This window comes from Dreissena polymorpha, chromosome 6 (genome assembly GCF_020536995.1).
Source record: "Dreissena polymorpha isolate Duluth1 chromosome 6, UMN_Dpol_1.0, whole genome shotgun sequence".
Lineage (NCBI taxonomy): Eukaryota > Metazoa > Mollusca > Bivalvia > Myida > Dreissenidae > Dreissena > Dreissena polymorpha.
Genome location: NC_068360.1, coordinates 68,342,009 through 68,365,361, shown reverse-complemented (window position 1 = coordinate 68,365,361; position 23,353 = coordinate 68,342,009). Strand labels below are relative to the sequence as shown.

Sequence of the window (23,353 nt, the reverse complement as noted above, 5' to 3'; positions counted from 1 at the left end):
ATCTTATAGTTCCTGTACTCACCACCACACACAGACTGAACACCCAATCTTATAGTTCCTGTAATCACCTCCATACACAGACTGAACAACCCATCTTACAGTTCCTGTACTCACTTCCACACACAGACTGAACACCCCATCTTATAGTTCCTGTAATCACCTCCATCCACAGACTGAACAACCCATCATATAGTTCCTGTACTCACCTCCATACACAGACTGAACACTCCATCTTTTAGTTCCTGTAATCACCTCCACACATAGACTGAACAACCCATCTTATAGTTCCTGTAATCACCTCCACACATAGACTGGGCACTCCATCTTATAGTTCCTGTTCTCACCTCCACACACAGACTGGACACCTCATCTTATAGTTCCTGAACTCACCTCCACACACAGACTGAACACCCAATCTTATAGTTCCTGTACTCACCTGCACACACAGACTGGGCACCCCATCTTATAGTTCCTGTACTCACCTCCATACATAGACTGGGCACTCCATCTTATAGTTCCTGTACTCACCTCCACACATAGACTGGGCACACCATCTTATAGTTCCTGAACTCACCTCCACACACAGACTGGGCAAATCATTTTATAGTTCCTGTACTCACCTCTACACATAGACTGAACACCCCATCTTATAGTTCCTGTAGTCACCTCCACACACAGACTGAACACCCCATCTTATAGTTCCTGTAATCACCTCCACACATAGACTGGGCACCCCATCTTATAGTTCCTGTACTCACCTCCACACATAGACTGAGCACCCCATCTTATAGTTCCTGTAATCACCTCCATACACAGACTGAACACCCAATCTTATAGTTCCTGTAATCACCTCCATACACAGACTGAACAACCCATCTTACAGTTCCTGTACTCACTTCCACACACAGACTGAACACCCCATCTTATAGTTCCTGTAATCACCTCCATCCACAGACTGAACAACCCATCATATAGTTTCTGTACTCACCTCCATACACAGACTGAACACTCCATCTTATAGTTCCTGTAATCACCTCCACACATAGACTGAACAACCCATCTTATAGTTCCTGTAATCACCTCCACACATAGACTGGGCACTCCATCTTATAGTTCCTGTACTCACCTCCACACACAGACTGGACACCCCATCTTATAGTTCCTGTACTCACTCCCACACACAGACTGAACACCCAATCTTATAGTTCCTGTACTCACCTCCACACACAGACTGAGCACTCCATCTTATAGTTCCTGTACTCACCTCCACACACACACAGAACACTACATCTTATAGTTCCTGTTCTCACCTCCACACACACACTAGTTTGTTTACTCACCTCCACACACAGACTGAGCAACCCATATTCTAGTTCCTGTACTCATCTCCACACACACACACACACAGAACACTACATCTTACAGTTCCTGTTTTATACCTCCACACACAGACTGAGCCCCCCATCTAATAGTTCCTGTACTCACCTCCACACACAGACTGAGCAGCAGGTCTGGCATTCTACTGGAGCCCTGGTTTGACATCATGCCCGCAATGAATACCTCCGGAGTCTCAGTGGACTTCAAATAGCCATGTACCTTCTTCATATCATCTGCAATAGCAGTAACCCAAAAATGCCATTCCATGCATGGGTAAGCATTTGTATCAGGAGCAATAATTAACAGGGCATTATTCACTTATAATGATTGCAACAGTTGCTACCAATTGACTTGTTCAATAAATAACAAATTATTGTGGATAGTACATAATTATGTTAATAAAATTGATAAGGTGATGTGTCTTTTTTCAATTAAAGAGAATTCGGAAATACAATATGGCATCTTATAGCCAAATCCAGTGAGCATGTTAGAACAATCTGCATTATTACCTTTTCTTTGCTTTACTCCAACAAAACTCTTCTGCTGTATTTTCTCAGTCAGCTGCGATAAAAAAATGCTTTACACAACTATAGAGCTTACTTGCAACTATTATATGAGTATAATTATGTAATACAGACTCTCACAGTTATGTGTGCACATGTATATTTGATATAGAGCTTATTTCTTACTTCAATACATTGAAAACATTGTTATTTGCCAAACATTAATTTTGGTATATTTCATCAGTAGACTGACTGACGAATTTAAGTTTGTAACCAATAATTATGTCCATTTTAAAAAAAAGAACTGAATTAGCATAGGCATGACAGACGTTAATATCCTGGGTATAAAACGCACACATTAAATGAAAATATCTGTTTTCCTAATCTAGATAAAGCCAATTATGACACAAATAGGAGTTCTTTATACTGTGTACTTAACTGACTCTTGACATTTCTTGTAAAATGATAATGCAGTAAAATTGTTTCAATAGCATTTACTTTAATAAGGTAGAATAGTAAGGATAAACGCTAATTGTTAACCACTTTAATGCCCATAGCGTGTATAATGTTTGTAAGGGGTGTTACAGATTTTACAGCCAACACGCTGCAGATCAAAGACAATAAGAAACTGTCGGAGACGGGTGATGCTCTCCAAAGTGTGGGTGATGCTCTCCAAAGTGTTTTTTTATCACAATATTGAACTATATATTCAGATAAAAGGAAACGTCTTGAGGGCACAGTAGTTGGGGGGACAATAATTTTTTTATAGAAAATTTCAAAGGGCCATAACTCTGTGAAAAATCATCCAACCAAAACCCGCTGATAATATGCACATCTCCTCTTGGTAGTGAAGCTTCCCATAAAGTTTCATTGAATTCCGGTCATTAGTTGCTGAGAAATAGCCCGGACAAAAATTGTGCACGGACGGACAGACGCACACATGCACGGACAGACGAAGCGGTGACTATATGCTCCCCTCAAAATAAATTTTGGGGGAGCATAATAAATGCCATTAAAAGATGACCATATATTTGGTCATTCAGTCCCACTAGTCCACTTATCAACAAGAGCTGTCAGAGGACAGCCACTCGACTATTCGAGTTCTTGACAGTATAACGTAAGCCATCATGGGGAACTTGTTCATATTCAATAATTTATTATACAATCTTTCAAAATAAAAAAAGGGAAAAAAAAAAATTTATTTTTTTTTGGAGGGGCGGGGGGGGGGGGGGGGGGGGGGTAGGGGGGTGAGAGGGGGGTATAATATGGGGTGTGGTAATTTATTAGATGATGTAGATGATGTTTTAAAAAAAAAATTGGGGGGGTGGGGGGTGGGGGGAGGGGGGGGGTGGGGGGGGGGGGTAAGAGGTGGGGGGGTGAGAGGTGGGGGGTGAGAGGTGGGGGTGAGAGGTGGGGGGTGAGAGGTGGGGTGTGATAATTGATAAGACGATGTTTAAAAAAAATTGGGGGGGGGGTGGTGGTAGGGGAGGTGGGGGTGAGAGGGGGGTATAATGTGGGGTGTGGTAATTTATCAGATGATGTTTAAAAAATAATAGTCTTTTTTTTTTTGGGGGGGGGGGGGTAGGGGGGTATAATGTGGGGTGTGGTAATTTATGAGATGTTAAAAAAAAATGTTGTTTTTTTTGGGGGGGGGGGGTGAGGCTGGGGGGGGGGGGAGGGATTCTCGTAGGGGTGTGGGGTATTGTTTGGGTGGAATCCATTGTGGTATTCAGGTAAGTGTTGTTTTGTCAAAGTAATAATAAAATGTGATCATAAATAAAGAAGTTATGGCAATTTAAGCAAAATGTTAAATTATCAAAGTGTAAAAGGGGCCATATTTATGTCAAAATGCTTGATACAGTGGTCTGCTCTTGTTTATAGGTTGGGGTCATGTTGGTTAACAAGTATGCAACATATAAAAGCAATATGTCAAAGGATATAGGAAATATTTGGGGTAGTACGCAAACTTTAACATAGATTAATCAATAATATGCATATTCTTAGTATAAAGGGGCAATAATTATGACAAAATGCTTGATAGAGTTGTCTGCTCTTGTTTATAGGTTGGGGTAATGTTGGTAAACAAGTATGCAAAATATAAAAGCAATTTGTCAAGGGACAATGAAAATAAATGGGGTTGTACGAAAACTTAAACATTTGCTGCATATTCTAAGTGGAAAAGGGGCCATAATTATGACAAAATGCTTGATAGAGTTGTCTGCTCTTGTTTATAGGTTGGGGTCATGTTGGTAAACAAGTATGCAAAATATGAAAGCAATATGTCAAGGGACAAAGAAAATATTTGGGGTAGTACCAAAACTTGCACGCTAAAGCTAACGCAGTCGTTGGGGTGAGTAGGATAGCTCCACTATAAATATTTCATATATAATAGTCGAGCTAAAAATGAACTAGTTTATTGGCAAACAATAAGGGGCATGTTACTATAACCTGATAACAAAGGACCAGTTAATTGGCATGTGATAAACAGGACCAAGCAAGTGACTGCCAAGCAATCCCCCTCTCCCCACCGCAATTTATCGCAGAAAAAATATCACAAAGAAATCAGAAAATGACCAACCCTTTTTTTATTTTCATATTTTTAATCTGCCATGGGCAAATTTATGTGATGAAAAAAATATCCTTTTTTTAAAAGCTTACCATTTGTTTACAGGCATCCTCTGCTGGCTTTAAGCTCAGATCGGACATTCTCTTCCTGGCTTGGCGGGAAACACTCGGCGGAAATAACGGTGGATCGATCACTTTAATCATTCTGTGCAAAAACGAAACAAATATCAATATGAATTTAACAAAATGAAACAAACACTGACCAATGGAATTTTTTATGAAGATTCAAAACTAATTAAAATAGGTCTACAGAAACAGTTCCTAAAAACGTATTTGCCCTTTGCATTTATTGTTAATATGACATAGAATCCCCCCCCCCCCCTTCTGTTACATAATTGCATGAAAGCAAAATAAACAAGAGGGCCTGAAAGGCCCAAAGTTGCTCACCTGAGATAACAAGATATTATTGGGACAAATCTTCTGACCAATTTTCACGAAGATCGGAAAATAAATGTGGCCTCTAGAGTGTTAACAAGGTTTTACTATAGCCATTTAAGGAAAAATGCCCCGCCCCCTGGCAGCCATGTTTTTCAACCAACCAGCATCATTTTTAAACTTATCCAAGATATTAGCGGGATGAATCTTCTGACCAAGTTTTATGAAGATTGGACAGTAAATGTGGCCTCTAGAGTGTTAACAAGATTTTAATATAGCCATATAAGGAAAAATGCCCCGCCCCTTGGAAGCCATTTTTTTCAAGCAAACATAATTGTTTTCGAACTCATCCAAGATATCATTGAGACCAACATTCTGACCAAATTTCATGAAGATTGGACAATAAATGTGGCCTCTAGAGTGTTAACAAGGTTTTACTATAGCCATTTAAGGAAAAATGCCCCGCCCCCTGGCAGCCATGTTTTTCAACCAACCAGCATCATTTTTAAACTTATCCAAGATATTAGCGGGATGAATCTTCTGACCAAGTTTTATGAAGATCGGACAGTAAATGTGGCCTCTAGAGTGTTAACAAGATTTTAATATAGCCATATAAGGAAAAATGCCCCGCCCCTTGGAAGCCATTTTTTTCAAGCAAACATAATTGTTTTCGAACTCATCCAAGATATCATTGAGACCAACATTCTGACCAAGTTTCATGAAGATTGGACAATAAATGTGGCCTCTAGAGTGTTAACAAGGTTTTACTATAGCCATATATAGCCATATAAGGAAAAATGCCCCGCCCTGGTGGCCATGTTTTTAAAGCAACCAAAACCATTTTCAAACTCATCCAAGATATCATTGGGACAAATCTTCTGACCAAGTTTCATGATGATATATAAGGAAAATAGCCCCGCCCCCTGGCAGCCATGTTTGTCAACCAACCGCATCATTTTAACTCGTCCAAGATATTATTGGGATGAATCTTCTGACCGAGTTTCATGAAGATCAGACTATAAATGTGGCCTCAAGAGTGTTAACAAGATTTTACTATAGCCTTATAAAGCCATATAAGGAAAAATGCCCTGCCCTTTGGCAGCCATGTTCTTCAAGCAAAGGTAACCATTTTCAAACTCGTCCAAGATATCATTAAGAAAAATCTTCTGACCATATTTCATCAAGATTGGACAATAAATGTGGCCTCTAGAGTGTTAACAAGGTTTTACTAAAGCCATATAAGGAAAAAAGCCCCGCCCCCTGGCAGCCATGTTTTTCACCAAATCGGCATCATTTTCGAACTCGTCCAAGATATTATTGGGATGAATCTTCTGAACAAGTTTCATGAAGATCAGACAATAAATGTGGCCTCTAGTGTTAACAAGATTTTAATATAGCCATAAAAGGAAAAATGCCCTGCCCCTTGGCAGCCATGTTTTTGTCAAGCAAACGTAACCATTTTCGAACTCATCCAAGTTATCATTGAAACCAATCTTCTGACCAAATTTAGTGAAGATTGGACAATAAATGTGGCCTCTAGAGAGTGAACAAGGTAAATGTTGACGTCGCACAACGGACAACGCACGACGGACAATGCACAACGGACAAAAGGCGATCACAAAAGCTCACCATGAGCACGTTGTGCTCAGGTGAGCTAAAAATAAACACTCCTACGTAAAGTTTTGAAATACTTCACTGTAAAGCTATTAAAACATAACCAACAGCTATTAAAAAAATGTTGCTATAAAACATACCCTGGTCTTAAAGGCCTGATATCAGATTTATGTGCCAGTCTGGTTCTTCTCTTGAATGCCCAGTTGTCCATTCCACTGGGGACTTTCTCTTCTTCTTTCGTAATGTCATCAATATCCAGGTCACAATCTCCAGCACCATATCCAGCTTGTGTATCATCAATTGTTACTGTTGGTATACTTGCTGTCTCAATATCAACTTCTTTGTGTGATACATCAGTTTCTCTATAACCATTTTTATTGTCAGGACTTTTAGATCTTTTTCTTAACATCACTCGTCCAGATTTTCGTACACAACCGAGTTCACCAACATTCTGAAAAGTCTTTGTTTCCTTTTCTTTCTTGACAAGTGAATTGCTCATTATCTGTTTGGAACATAAGTCACTGTTTGCAACATCTTGTTTCAGTTTTTTCAACTTCTCTCTCCGTGTGCTGTCCTGATTCTGCTGTTTAGTAGTAGCTTGTGTATCTTCAGATCTCCTCTTATATTGTTTTGGAATAAAACATTCTGTTAAGTTGACTGCTTTGCTTCTTGGTTGAATAACTTTAGTTACTTTGCACACAGGTGTTTTTATTGGACTGATAATGGCTGGGACTGGTGAAAGTTTCATCAGATCTAATGGTACTACTCTAGCAGAAACTGTTTGTGATTTAACAGGACCTTTATCCTTGTCTGATTTGACATTTGGTATGAATTTATAACTCTTAGATTTTTGTATTTGACCAATATCACCAGGGACTTCAGATACTGAAGACATTTCACCCTCCCCAGTTAAAGAATTATCCTCAAAACTCTCATTCATTTCAAATTTGAGATTCATTTCAGATTTGATTTCATTTGTTGAAAGCTTGGATTGAGCAAGGTTACTTATTTCCACCTCTTTCTGTAAAACAGTCCCACTGTCTGATTTATGTAATAATGAATCCATATTTTTCTTCTCACCAATTCTTTTTTCTTTAATGACTTTTCCGTCTTCTACAGTATGAGCATTTTTTTTAACACTTTTTTCTTTAAACCCATTTTCGGCAGTTTTGTGTGGATAATTAGCATTAGATTCTGTATCATCTAAACATCCATATATTTCAGAAACTTGCTTAGATTTATCATCAGTCTTCTGAAGCACTAGCTCTTTATTATCTCCAGCCTTGTGGGACACTTCCTTTTCATTATCAATAGTCTTGATAGGCACATCCTTTTCATTTTCAATAGTCTTGTTAGACACTTGCTTTTTATCATTCCAAGTCCTGTCAGACACTTGTTTTTTATCATCCTGAGTCATGTCAGGCACTTGCTTTTTATCATTCTGAGTCATTTCAGACACTTGCTTTTTATCATTCTGAGTCATGTCAGGCACTTGCTTTTTATCATCCTGAGTCATGTCAGGCACTTGCTTTTTATCATCCTGAGTCATGTCAGACACTTGCTTTTTATCATCCTGAGTCATGTCAGACACTTGCTTTTTATCATTCCAAGTCCTGTCAGGCACTTGCTTTTTATCATCCTGAGTCATCTCAGACACTTGCTTTTTATCATCCTGAGTCATGTCAGACACTTGCTTTTTATCATCCTGAGTCATGTCAGACACTTGCTTTTGATCATCCCCAGTCCTGTCAGACACTTGCTTTTTATCATCCCCTGCATTGTGAGACACATCATTTTCATTATTAATAGTCTTAACAGGCATTTGTCTTTCAATTTTAACTGTAAATGGAGTACTTTGTTCAGCATTAATTTTTCCACATTCATCCTCTTTTTTTATTTCTGAAATTCTAACCTTAAATCCCACACTATTTTCAGAATTAATCATCACATTACCATGAACACCCATTGGCAATTCTTGAATCTTTTCTTGTGAACTATTGTCATTTGAAGTATAATTACTTGCAACTTCAGTCTTAACACATTTATGTTCATGTTTATGAGATGTGCAATTGCGTACTTGATCACCTTCTCCTAGCTGTGTTGGTGAAAGTGGAGAAACTCTTTGTAAATCACGCACAGGTGAAGGTGGCAAGGGTGATATCAGATTAGTAAAACAAAATGGGGAAAGAGACAAAGGTGATAATGGTGAGGTTCGATTCAAGGATTCCAAACTGGGACTAGATCCTCTTGAAATGCTCCTAAAGAGGTTTGCTTCTGAGTCTAAACCTCCCATTATATCAACACATTCTGAATGCTGTTTAGAAACTGTTTTAAATGTGTTAGTGATTAACAATGATGCAGACAAAGGTAAACTTTTCCCAGCTGATGTACTGTGTAAGCAGCCAGGCTTCATGTCATCACTTACAATTCTGACTGTATTCTTAATAATATTCTTGACATGAGAGGCACCATCAGTGGAACCTTCTTGCTGAAAAACACTTTCCTCAGATTGATTCATTTTATTAATAGATGTAGGTCTTAAACTTTCATTATTGCTAAAAAAGTGTTCCTCACTTTTGTCAGTTGGAAGAATAGTTACACTTTCCTCTAGATTGGTATCTTCTTCATCTATTGTATCACAAGTATTTTGACCGTCAATCTGTATCTTCAGCTGCTGTGAACTTTTGAAAGGTTTCATCTTTTCTGAACTATGTCTTCTCTCAATGTATCCAGAATGTACAGTAAAACCTGTACTCAATTGTCTGGTTACACCACATTCTGTATTGTTGTTTGTATTATCAATAATAGTATCATTTGTGATGTTGATGTCTCTGACCCAAGCACTGATCTTGTTTTCTTCATTATGTTTTATTTCAATTTCTTTTGAAGCTTGTCCAACTCTATTGTCATCTTTCTTCTTATGAGCTACTGATTGCACAGGCCTAAATGCATGAGAGGAATCACTAGTTTGTAACACAGGCACAACATGATTCAGCCCAGTCTTTTTTACATGAGTATTCTTACTTAAAGAATCTAATGATTGAGTTTTATCAAATGCACATGTGTTCACAAACTGCTTAGTACAGGCACCACCAAGTTCACATAATTCAACAACAGGTACCATTTTACATTCTAACACTTCTTCCTTCCTCTCAATTTCTTGGGAGCTTTCTACGCTATCATGATCTACATATTTACAGTTCTGAAACAGTCTTTGTTTTGTCTTGCCAAGTTTCTTCTTCACATTTTTATCTAAAGCTTTTGGGCTATTGTTTGCCTTTACACTGTCTCGAGAAATGATATTGTAACCTTCAATGAAGTCAAAATCAGTTTTCTCTGTAGAATCGTCACTATTTTTCAAAGTATTACAGGACCCTTTCTTAATGTCTCGAGTGATGTTGCAAGAAGTTTTTGAACCAAACAACATGTCTTTGCTACCCTTGTTATTTATTTCTTTAGCATCAATACTTTCCTTTGATGATAAATTATCTTTCTTCTCAATTCCTGGTTTTTGAAACACTTGTGTTACACTCTTAGTATCCAATTCTATTTCATGACAGTTAAAACAACTTGTCACTGGTGGTAAGGCCAATCCTTTTATAGTTTCAACTTGGTCTTCTTTCCATATCTGAATGTCTACTATATCTTTCATATCAGTTCTGTCTACTTTTAACTTACTATCATGATATTTGTTCATTTGTGTTGCACCCTCACCTATGACTTTATTGTCATATGTTTCACCAAAATCAAGACCTGCATCCTCATGACCCTGATCTTCATCCTGATGATTCAATGTATTTTCATCCTTTTCTACAGCTTTTGTTTGGTCTGACTGTACACTAGTGTTTGTTAACATATTTTCTATTAAGGAAGTTCCTTCAATAGTTTGCACATGATTTCCTTTTGACTTTGGTGCATTAGTTTTACCATTTGTGTCTTTAAATTTGTCATTCTCCTGTTTAGTGACCACACAAGTAGATTGTTTGGTTGGCGTTTCACTACATTCATCTGACAAGTCACTAGTGTAACAATTTCCAATTGTTTTTTGCTTCACATGAGCATTTGACATGGCGATTTCAGTGACAATATCACCAACTATCTTCTGAGTATAACTGGTCTCTGTAAGCACATGTTCTCCAGTATCTCTGTTATGTTTAGCAAGCTCTTCGACAGGTGCTCTGTCATGTTCTGTTTTATCACTGAAGCACACTTGGACAAACGTTACAGTACCAGACTGTTCAACACTCTCAGTCCCAGTACATGGAACAGCACCATCACAAATGAGTTTGACAATATTGTCCATTGCACTAATAGGAACATCAGAGGAATTCTCCATTTGACTAGCCTCACTCTTTGCTCCAACTATACTTTCAAGCTACAAAATATAACAAAAGATGTTGTCATTTGATATAATAATGGTAGCATATCCTGCATAATAAAATCCTAATTGCAAACCAAAAACTGATTTCTTTACATATTGTATTGTATTATTGAGAATTGCAACTCACACCTAAGAGGCTAGGCAAACTTTACACTGGGTGGTGGTGGAATATTGAACATTCCTTATACAAAACTATATGAGTGTTACAGTTCCAAACAGTTTGATATAATGCTATTATTTTAAGTCTAGACATAAAGTAGGTAATGTGCTGGTATGGGTCAGTTTTGTTCAACAGGGGAATAATTTGGATTTTCTCTGAAGAGGACTTTTGTACTATGTAACCTAGCAAACATGAAAGCTGTCTGCCTGGCAGTTTTAAGTGACACATTTAAGTTACCATGTTTTCTTGATAATAAGATGAATTGACTTAAAGAAATGGTCCCAACTTTTGCTTATATGTATTGTATTTTGCATTGACCTCATAATAAGGTGAGGTAAAAACAAGACTATTGCCAAGCAATATATGTCCCCAACTCCACCATTTTCAGCAATATTTCTAGACTATTTGTTGCCATAGCAACCAGAAATCTTGACAAAGGAACAAAATGAAATGACATGCATAATTTCCATATTGCCATCTGTCCATGTTTCAAGTTTCATGAAAATATATGAACAACTTTTTAAGTTATCGCAGGATCCACCATTTTCAGCAATAATTCTAGACTATTTCTTGCAATAGCAACCAGAATTCTTCACGTAGGAACAAAATGAAATGACGTGCACAATCTCCATATTGCCATCTGTCCATGTTTAAAGTTTCATGAAAAAATATGAAGAACTTTTAAAGTTATCGCAGGATCCAGAAAAGTGTGACAGACTCACAGACCCACAGAGCGCGAACCATAAAAATAGAAAAATTGATTTTTTTCCCAGCATTAAAACCAGAATCAAATGTTCCAGTATTCCAATGCAAAATGTAAATTACCCAAACCCAACTATCAATAGACAAACAGTTTTCAAATCATCCCTAATTTGTCATGTTTGGCAAATTACACTGTAACTCCAATATAACGCGGATGACGGGGTCCAAGCCACGCAACATTGTTATAAACGGACAGCGTTATAAGTTTTGAGCTAATTTATTGCATTGGGGCTATAAAAACAGGTAAAGTATGCCGATAATATAGGTCCTGTGTATTGCCATGCTGTGTTGTCATCCGATATTTGCATATAAACCGAAATGAACGATAACAGTATACATACAGCTTTTCTAATGTGCACATGTATCCAATAATCCAATATAATTACAACATCACATACGAAAAAAATAATCTTTAACATTTATGACAAGAAATATGTTTATGAACTTCATAAACACATCCATATGCCGACGCCATTTTTCAGAAAAAGAGTACAGTGCATAATGGGACAGAGCTTTCATTGGACGAGTGAATTTAAATTTAGATTAAATGCAATACGATACATGTACAAAGAAATGTTTTATTGCGGCATACGCGTCATGTAAAAAAACGTGCTTCCTGTGGACTTTCTGATAACGGGCAAAAATTAAAGTGAATCACTGTGAACAAGTATACTGCGTTGGCATGTAAATAAATCGTCAGGATTATTAAATTTATTATTCGTACACGAACTGAAACAATAAACATACAAAAGATATTTTTATTTATCAAGCATGTATAGCATATATTAATATAATAAATGATGGCACATCCACAGTCTTAACAATTAACCGCTCTCATAGGGAATACATGTAATAAACACAAATTTTTCTAGTAAAATTCATTTTAATTAGTAATTACTTACCTGATATCATATGCTACTAACTCCGAAGGGATCGTAAATAATCCGGAATCTTTCTGTCAAAGAATCCCACACTTTTCATAAACCCGTCGGTTAGGTCAGAACGGTCACATAGTGCCGTGTAGCCGCACAACCAAAACGGGATATTACCCAGAATCACTCTTATTCCAATAAAAATATGAAATATTAGACGAAGAGCAGGGTGGGAGGTGGGACTTACCGATATCAGGTAAGTAATTACTAATTAAAATGAATTTTACTAAAAAAAATTGTTTTAATAGCTTAATTACGTTACCTGATATCATATGCTGACTTTGCAGCTGAGGCGGGAAGGTTCGCGAAAATCTCCCCATCACAGCGGAACCCATATCTCGGGTTCTCAGCTAATCTTCGTTATTACGGTATTAACTTAATTCACGGATAAGCGTAATATACCTATGCCGTAGAAGATACTACCGTTTGTGCAACCACAAGGGGGCCCAACAAATACAAGTTGTCCTGTTGGCACTCCAGAGAACGAAGATAAAAAGATGAAAAAGTGGTCTGATTCCTCCAGAAAGCAGCTTGAAGCACGTCAGAGAGTGGGGTATGATTAATATATGCCCACGAAGCCGACATTGCTCGTAATTCATGCGGTCTAATCTTAAAAAGGGATGAATCCCTTGAAGAAAGAGAAGAGTAAGCCCTTTTTATAGTCCAGGCTACCCAACGGGAAATGGAAGCCGCAGACACATCGCCCCCCCCTTTTAAGGGAATGAAGAGTCTCTTGCGAGAACCTCGAATAGACTTAACTCTACTAAGATAGAACTTCAAAGACCTGAGAGGGCAGAGGAGTCTATCTTCATCTTCATTACCACAAGTTCTAGAAAGACTTGGGACCTTGAAGGGTTTAGAAGCCATTGAGGGGAGTTGATTTTAGCAAGGAATCCTGGCTGACACAACAAGGTGACAGAGCCATCGGAGGAATCAAAACGAAGATGGCTTTCTTCGATAGAAAGAGCATGAATTTTACTTCTTCGTTTGGATGAAGCCATGGTAAGAAGGAAAACGGTCTTCCAGGTTAGGAACTGTAAAGAAGCCTGATTAAGGGGTTCATAGGGAGCTTTAATAAACGATCCAAGAACACAAGCCAAATCCCATTTGGGGGTAAGAGAACGAGACACAGGACGTTTAAGTTCCATGGCTCGGATCAGTTCCGAAATGGCTGGGTCAGCACATACTTGTGATGACTTACGAAAAGCCAAGGTATGCAAAGCACAGATCTGTATCCTTTGATGGAGCTAAGAGAAAGTTTCTTATCATCAAAGAGATAGATTAGAAAATCAGCTATGCGTCTAGCAGAGGGATTGAGGGGATCAATTTTCCCACGAACACACCAATTAGAGAAGAGTTTCCAGCAAGCATCATAGACTGCTCTGGTGGACTTTCTCCTTGCAGAGGCAACGAGCGTTGAAGCCCTGACAGAAAAGCCTTTCTTCTGCAGGGATTGCCTAATAACGGCCAGACGTGTAAGTGGAACATGTCTGGATCCAAGTGAAGTCTGCCTCTCTGAGATAGGAGATCTGACCTGTGCGGGAGTTCCCTGGGAAATTCGCACAGGAGACCGAGAAGGTCGTTGAACCAGGTTCTCCTGGGCCACAAAGGGGCTATCAGGAGGATCCGGCAAGAGCTCACACTGATTTTTCCTAAGATTTGGGGAATTAGAATGGGTGGGGGATAAGCGTAAGCGTCCAGTTGATCCCAATCGAACGAAAGCGCGTCTACCGCCCACGCTGCTGGTTCGTACACTGGACTCACATACAGAGGAAGTCTGTGGTTGTCTCTGGTCGCAAACAGGTCGACCAGTGGATAACCGAATGTGAGGAATATCTGGTTGGGCACTCCCTGATGAAGTGTCCACTCCAATGGAAGTAACTGGTGTTTGCGAGACCTAAGGCTGTGGCTGCCATGAGATCTAGCTGGTTAGCCAGACCTATGGAACGGCGTTCTCTCAGCTCCCAATTTTCCAACAGGGAAAGAGGGACTGCTGTATGGGTAGATGATGAAGGCATTGTAAGTGACAGCTTACTAATGTCAGCATCAGGAACCAGAAGTTTGGAAAGGTCCAAACCGGTAGAAGGGTCGGGTACCGGGGCCTTATAACTTTTCCCGCCGTCCATCTGTTTAGGCTCCGTCAGCTCCTTAGGGGCTTTCCATGGAGATGGCGAAGGCTTATTGGCTGGTTAAAGTGACTGGAAAACAGCCATTGTGGAAGAGCCAATAGGAAGGCGTAGATCCACTCGGGAAGTCTGTGGCACAGACCGGTACCCGGTGACAGGCTGTCAAGTGACCTTTTTTTCAAAAAGTAGGAAAAAATAGGAACTACTTTTGCAAGAAAAGTAGGAAAAAAGTAGGAAAAAGTAGGAACTTTTCCCTCAAAAGTAGGAATACATAATACTTATTTTTTAGACACAGGTCCAGGAAACATAGCTTGAAACAGAGCAGGAGTGCCATCACATGTTCTGTATGGATACCCACTTGAAGCTACCTTAAGGGCCCAGAAGATTTCAGCCTTTTGTACCTGTTCCTTGTGTGATGGATGTACTTGCATACAGAAAGATTTATCCCCACAACCCTGAGAGCTGCTTGGCTTTTGGGCACTTCCAAACAAACACTTTTGTGAATTATCATGCATGTATTTCATGTTTTCCTTGTGTGTTTATCCATCTGCATGACTTATAAGTTGATTAGCACCAGAATTACTACAAGATGGACTTCATTCAGACAGTACAATATCTTGCAAACTCATTGCCGGTATCTCTCTTGCACCATGATCCCAGTGTTTTCCACTGTTGTCCAACTTCTCCATCCATGAAGGGTTAAACTTTGTTTTCCCACTAGGAATTTTAGCACTTATAGTGTATCTATGATAATTAAGTTTCAAGCAAAGCTACCCTGATAAAGAAGTAAAATTAGATGCTGTTCATTTTGGTGTATCATCAAATAAGTGGTTAGAGGTCTTCTGTGTATCGATATAAAAATGGTAATTATATTGTGCATGTTATATCCTTAAGCAGAAGACCAAATTTATTTAGTGATACACAACTTGTTGTACAAGATTAATACTAGTATATAAAGCAGTGTAAATGCTCTGCTACAGCTACATTGTGAAACCTTTAAATTGACAATAGGGTGCAGTTATAATGACTTAAGTTACATTCAAAATGACTGGTCATTGCAGAGCAGATTATGCAACTGGAGATAGGACCTTATCACCTGACATCTTTTATGACAGCATTGATTGGGCAATGAAACAGTTGCACTACATTGTTTATTCCAGTTTCAAATAATGGCTTTTACATTATTGATGACTTTGCGGGAGTGTAATAATGCCGTTTAATAATTTTAATACTTCGCTTTAACACCTTGAAGTTACCTCACTAGCTATGGCATCATTAGACAAGAATTGTGTTTGTCCGAAACACAATGCCCACTATTGCGCAGCTTTGAAATAAAATTTCAATATATCATTTGGCAGGTTTAGAAATTATCTCCCTTTTAAAGCTTATTACTTCCCTTGGATTGTATTTTTTAACTTTTGACCTTGAAGGATGACCTTCACCTTTCACCACTCAAAATGTGCAGCTTCATGAGATACACATGCATGCCAAATATCAAGTTGCTATCTTCAATATTGCAAAAGTTATGGCCATATTAAAGTTTTCGGACAGACACACACACACAGACAGACAGACAAACGGACTGACAGTACAACTGCAATATGCCACCCTACCGGGAGCATAAAAATGTATCAGGGCATTTAGGCTCTGTGCATTTATCTTTAATTACTAAACATGATGTACCTATGATATCAATAGAACATCATATCCGTTGTCATGTAATACAGAATTTATTACATTATATTTGTAAATGATGAAAACTCGGCAAAGCATCAGTTTTATCTTTTTTCCAATAACTTGTGTAATAAAGTCAATATTACATAACCACTCATACAATACATGTATCTCTATATCTCTACATTCCAAACAGCAATATCATGTAAACATGCATAAGGTTTGGTCAAATTGTTGTAAATGGAAACAAAATAAAACTGGAATAAACAATGGGTTCCCTCAGCTCTTGCATCACTGGGAACTGTGTAAGGTAGTGAAGTCTGCAGTGTACAAATGCTAAGGAAGTAAACAAGGCACTATTGTTACTTCAAAAAAAAACTTGTCAATAATTTTAAAAGTTACATAAGAAATAAATATTTATGCTCCTGAAGAGGTGCTAGAAGACAGTCAGCATGGGTTGTCAGGTCTCATCTAGATGAATGCACATTAACAGGGATACAGTCATGCCATAGATTCATTCATCCTGCAAGTTTACTAAATAAACTCTTTAAAAAAAATAATTCTCCATTGAAAATGAAATAGTAGGAATAGTAGGAAGATTTGGTAAAACAATAGGAAAAAGTAGGATCCTGATGAAAAAGTAGGAAATAGTAGGAAAAAGTATGACCGCTTGACAGCCTGCGGTGACCGTATCGGTCATTACATGACCGGTGACCGGACCAGTCAATGACCGGTGACCGGACCGGTCAATGACCAGTGACCGATTGACCGGTGACTGGACCGGTCATAGCATGACCGGTGACCGGACCGGTCAATGACCGGTGACCGGACCGGTCATAGCATGACCGGACCGGTCATAGCATGACCGGTGACCGAACCGGTCAGTGATCGGTGACCGGTTGACTGGTGACCGGTCATAGCATGACCGGTGACCGGACTGGTCATAGCATGACCGGTGACCGGTGAAGTCTCCGAACCGGTCAACTGGTCATTCCCGATGAACGGACCGGACAAATTTTGTCCGGTGTCGTCACGGGGTAAGGACCGATGCCTGGCAGCTACAGGTGGCATATGGTCAAGATCGTGTGGTGAAAAGTCCCGACACACGGAACTTTCCCTACTTTGATCTGAACTATTCTTGTTGCGTCCACGACTCTTGAAGGGTCGACGCTTGATGGCCCAGGTATCCCGTTTTGGTTGTGCGGCTACACGGCACTATATGACCGTTCTGACCTAACCGACGCGTTTATGAAAAGTGTGGGATTCTTTGACAGAAAGATTCCGGATTATTTACGATCCCTTCGGAGTTAGTAGCATATGATATCAGGTAACGTAATTAAGCTATTAAAATGACTCGTGAGTTTTTCACGCCTTTATTGACATCACACAACAGATAAACCCCAATTAGCTGTTGAGTGTCGTTTAACCTCTAATCGATTAAAATCAGTTAAAGGAACAAATAAAGAAATCAAGCTGTGATCTTCGCCATCTTTGAATTTTCTAAAAATAGATGAAGTTGCATAACATGGATTTTAATCAGATATGGAAGGTTGGAGAAAAACGGGATCCAAGGACCCCCGCGTTATATTGGACACAGCGTTATAACGGACCGCACTATATTGGAGTTACAGTGTATTTAAGTCAGAAACAAGTGAAAACTATTTTATGTTACTATTTAAATAAAAACATATTGATAATTGCCACCGTTTTGTTGTCCTGCACTTTCAATTATAATGATTTATTAATGTGCCATAAGCAAAGTTTACAATTATTAATATCATTATTATGCCTTATAGCATAGGGGATTTTGGCGTCAAAAAACGTGTAAAATTCAAGCAAAATCTCAGTAATAAAGTGCTATTTGTGTCATATACATGTGGAAAAATGTAATGTTAGTATTTTCCTCAATAACATGAGTAAATACAGGTAAAGAGATGTTAATGTATTACTTAAGAATTTGGGAGTGTGTTTTAAGTACCAAAATTGATGGGTCCGCATGTTGTGCTCAAGTACGAGTAACTTTATCAAGAGACACATGTACCACTATACACACCTGCTGAGGTCCCTCCTCCATCTGCAGTAGCTGCAGCTCCAGCTGGTCAGCCATTTCCGACACATCATCATCATCAGCAGCAGCAGCATCATTACAGGTATCATCATCAGACTGAGGTGACACACCTCCATGGATCTGAAACAATACCGACACATCATTATCATCATTATCATCATCATCATAGACTTGCTGTGGTCTCGAACATGTTAAGAAACAAAAAGCAAATCATAGTATTTAAATACCCCATGATCACTGGTAGATTCAAGGGAAATCCGTTTTTTCTTAAACTAGAGCTTTGTTACTAGTCTGACAAAAAATACCCTTGCTTGTCACAATTATAGCAGCCATAAAGTCATCTTTTACATAGTTTTTTCGGATTATATCCCTGATATCCAAATTAGTCACATCTTAAGGGTCACATGACTTCTTTCATGGGCACAAGACTTTGAAATAAGTGCACATGAAAATTTTAAGTCACAATTCAATTTTTTGAGAAATTAGGAGAAAAGGGTAACACCCACCTTGTTTTTGTCCACACACAGTGGGGTGGGTGGGAGAGGTGAAATACACGGGGCAACAGGGCTCAGGGTCCATTTGAAGCTCAAGAGGCTGGTCTGATCATCATCAGAGTCATCGGAAGAGCTTGTCCCCATTTCTGATACAGGCTTCTTGTCAACCGGATCATCCAGAATGTCTTCAACAATATACAGTTATTTCATGGATGCACTGTGAACAGTCAAAACTGTTGTCCCAATGTATCAGGGATGACTTTGGTACTGCTGCACGAGCAAGCAACAGTTCAAACTATTGACCAGTCAACAGTTTGAAATATTCACCGGTAACAGTTTAAAACATTGCAACATAACTTTATAACTTTATCGACAAGGAAATAGCAAACAAGAGGGCCATGGGCCCTAAGACGCTCACCTGAGACCCAAAGGAACTAAACAATTCTGGGAAGGTGGAGTTCAAAATAATAAAAATACTTCATACAGACGGGCGTACATACTTAACTTGCGCTTCATAGTTCCATTATTTAGTGTAAAATCTTCAAAAGAGGACGAGTGCTGAGCAGAAAGGCGGTAGTACAGACTTAGTGTGCTCCATTATTAAAATAAGTTTTCACTGCTTTTGCATTCAAAGTTATTTAGAACAATTATACTCTGATTTTCAAGTGATACTGCATTTCACATATCATACATGACATCTGTATATAAAATTAATTAGAATTATGGTATTTCTGACTTTCACATAATACTGTATTTCACATATCATCCATGTAGACCTACATGACTTTTGTATATCAATCTGTATTTATGATTTAAAATTAAATTTCATACTTCATTTAAGAGTTAATTTTTGTTAATTATTCACATTTGTGTTGTTTGTAAACAATTCCTCTACGCTTCTACTCTATTTTTACAACCAATGCAAAACTAAAATGCATTTTAATTGTGAAATGTATTCTCAAATATAAGCTGCATTTAATATCATAAGTATTGCAAATAGTTGGTTTTAAGTACATTTTCTCTATCTCTTTAATTCTTGAACAAAGTATATCTGTGATATGATATGTGTACATGTAGACACGATAGTTTTTTGTCAATAAATGTTTAACAGTAAAGTTGGAGAATATTTCAATCTATTTTTTATTAATCAATATAATTGAATTTTGACAACAGTTGTTGCCTAAGCTGTCAAGGATATTTTTACGTACATATCTTTACTTTTTCTTCTTGATATTCATAATATACACTGGGACTTTGTAATAGTTATAAGTTAAACAAGGGCTGTTTGAAAAACATGCATGTCCCCCATATGGGCTCTACGTTGTAGGGACAGCCATTGTGTGAATATGTTTTTTGTCACTGTGACCTTGACCTTTGACCTAGTGACCTGAAAATCAATAGGGGTCATCTGCGAGTCCTGATCAATCTACCTATCAAGTTTCATGATCCTAGGCATAAGCGTTCTTCAGTTATCATCCGGAAACCATGTTACTATTTTGGGTCACCGTGACCTTGACTTTGACCTAGTGACCTCAAAATCAATAGGGGTCATCTGCGAGTCATGATCAATGTACCTATGAAGTTTCATGATCCTAGGCATAAGCGTTCTTGAGTTATCATCCGGAAACCATTTTACTATTTCGTGTCACCATGACCTTGACCTTTGACCTAGTGACCTCAAAATCAATAGGGGTCATTTGCAAGTCATGATCAATGTACCTATGAAGTTTCATGATCCTAGGCATAAGCGTTATTGAGTTATCATCTGGAAACCATTTTACTATTTCGGGTCACCGTGACCTTGACCTTTGACCTAGTGACCTGAAAATCAATATGGGTCATCTGCAAGTCATTATCAATCTACCTATCAAGTTTCATGATCCTAGGCATAAGCATTCTTGAGTTATCATCCCGAAACCATTTTACTATTTTGGGTCACCATGACCTTGACCTTTGACCTAATGACCTGAAAATCAATAGGGGTCATCTGCCAGTCATTACCAATCTACCTATGAAGTTTCATGATTCTAAGCATAAGCGTTCTTGAGTTATCATCCGGAAAACAATTTTACTATTTCGGGTCACCGTGACCTTGACCTTTGACCTAGTGACCTGAAAATCAATAGGGGTCATCTGCCAGTCATTCTCAATCTACCTATGAAGTTTCATGATTCTAGGCATAAGTGTTCTTGAATTATCATCCGGAAACCATTTTACTATTTCGGGTCACCGTGACCTTGACCTTTGACCTAGTGACCTGAAAATCATTAGGGGTCATCTGCCAGTCATTATTAATCTACCTATCAAGTTTCATGATTCTAGGCATAAGCGTTCTTGAGTTATCATCCGGAAACCATTTTACTATTTCGGGTCACCGTGACCTTGACCTTTGGCCTAGTGACCTCAAAATCAATAGGGGTCATCTGCGAGTCATAATCAATGTTCCTATGAAGTTTCATGATTCTAGGCCCAAGCGTTCTTGAGTTATCATCCGGAAACCACCTGGTGGACCGAACGACAGACCGACCGACATGAGCAAAGGGGGGCATAATAATAGCCATATTGAGTAAGTTTAATCAGGCATTACTGTACTTAAAGCTTAGAAATATGAAATATCACGCTCATTAAATTTATATATACTGTATAAACCTTTCTTGGAAATATATAAGTACATAATTCTGCCATTTCAAGAGCTTGCTTCAATGTTGTAATTTGTTCTTTTTATGCAGTCAGCATGCTGATTTTTATACGAAAACAAATGCCAGACAGATGTATTTATGTGTTCATCTCTATATTGATACCACTGTATAGCATGTTGTTCCATGCTGTTCACTCCAAAGGGCTGTAAACAAGGGGTTAGGCATCAAGCAACTGTCAGAGATAATGAGGTACCTGCTGTGGCTAATGGTTATTTCATTGGTCTGCAGTCATTAAATTACATGCAACAAAATGTGTGAAAAGTGGCCAGCACAGGAATTTGGGGCCAGACTCTATATATACAGTTGTTTCTCTCCTAAGTAATTTTCCGTGAAATCAATATTACTACTAAAAATTTTGAGATTATTTAAAGGGTTTTCAGATGGCAAAAATATGTTTGTTGCACTTCATCCCAAACCATTCATAAACATAATAATCCTCTTCAGAAAGGAACAAAAATAAATAAAATTTTTTTGGCAATTTAACTGTATATCATATCGGCAGAATTAATATTCACATGACTGCATGGAGATCATGAATATCATAATACACTGTAACTCCAATATAACGCGTTCCGTTATAACGCTGAATCCAATATAACGCGGAGGGTGCTTGGATCCCTTTTTTTCTCCAACCTTCCATTTGATTTCTGATTCAAATCCGTATTATGCAACTTCATGTATTTTCAGACAATGCAAAGATGGCGGCAATCACATATTGATTGCTTTATTCAACCGTCCGTTGAACCGATTAAAATCGCCTCGAGGTTAAACAACACCGGCAGCTAATTGGTGTTAATCTGTTGTGTAATGTCAATAAAGGTGTAAAAAACTCGCGTGTTTATTACATGTATTCCTCATCAGAGCGGTTCAGTGCGATAATTTCCATAAGTTAAGTGCAAGCGGGATAGTTATACAATTAAAGTAATTCAAAACGATTGAAACATTCTTACTTTGATATGGTTGCAGTATGACAATATTAAATGAGCGGCTGTGAAATATACTGCCTACTGTATAAAACAACTTTTCTGTCATTTCATTATCATTCAAGTATTATGTCATTTAATCTTTGAGTTCGTGTATAAGAAATTAAATAATGCAGACAATTTATTTACATGCAAACGCAGTGTACCGGTAATTGTTAACAGAGTTTCACTTTCATTTTCGCGCGGTATCATTGCGTGGTATCAGAAAGTCCCCGGAAAACACGTTTTTTGCATGCGTATGACGCAATAAAACAATTTTTTGTACATGGGTCGTATTGCATTCAATCTAAATTTAAAGTTGCTCGTCCAATGGAAGCTCTGCCCCATAATGCACTGTACTCTTAACACTTCTGAAAATGGCATATATGCGTACGGTTGTGTTTACGAATTTCTTAAACATATATCATCATTAATGTTCAAGATTATTATTTTTTAAGTGGTGTTGCAATTTTATTGGATTATAGGATAAATGTGCACATAAGAAAAGCTGCATGGCAATATACATGACCTATATTATAGGCTATTCTATACCTGTTTTTTTTATAGCGCCCTCCAGTAAATGAGCTCAAAACCTATAACG

General features: G+C 38.2%; 1 protein-coding gene across 2 annotated transcripts in view; it reads right to left on the bottom strand.

Annotated features, from left to right (window-relative positions):
- The window catches only part of LOC127833360 (uncharacterized), a 99,829-nt gene that overhangs the window by 11,791 nt on the left and 64,685 nt on the right, over positions 1-23,353 (bottom strand). For both annotated transcript variants that reach the window (XM_052358555.1, XM_052358557.1), the window contains 6 exons: positions 19,104-19,276; positions 18,583-18,717; positions 6,635-10,869; positions 4,539-4,650; positions 1,887-1,938; positions 1,486-1,610 (listed from right to left, as the gene is read on the bottom strand). In XM_052358555.1, the coding sequence (XP_052214515.1) occupies positions 1,486-1,610; positions 1,887-1,938; positions 4,539-4,650; positions 6,635-10,869; positions 18,583-18,717; positions 19,104-19,276 (4,832 nt within the window). The remainder of the gene's footprint in view (positions 1-1,485; positions 1,611-1,886; positions 1,939-4,538; positions 4,651-6,634; positions 10,870-18,582; positions 18,718-19,103; positions 19,277-23,353) is intronic.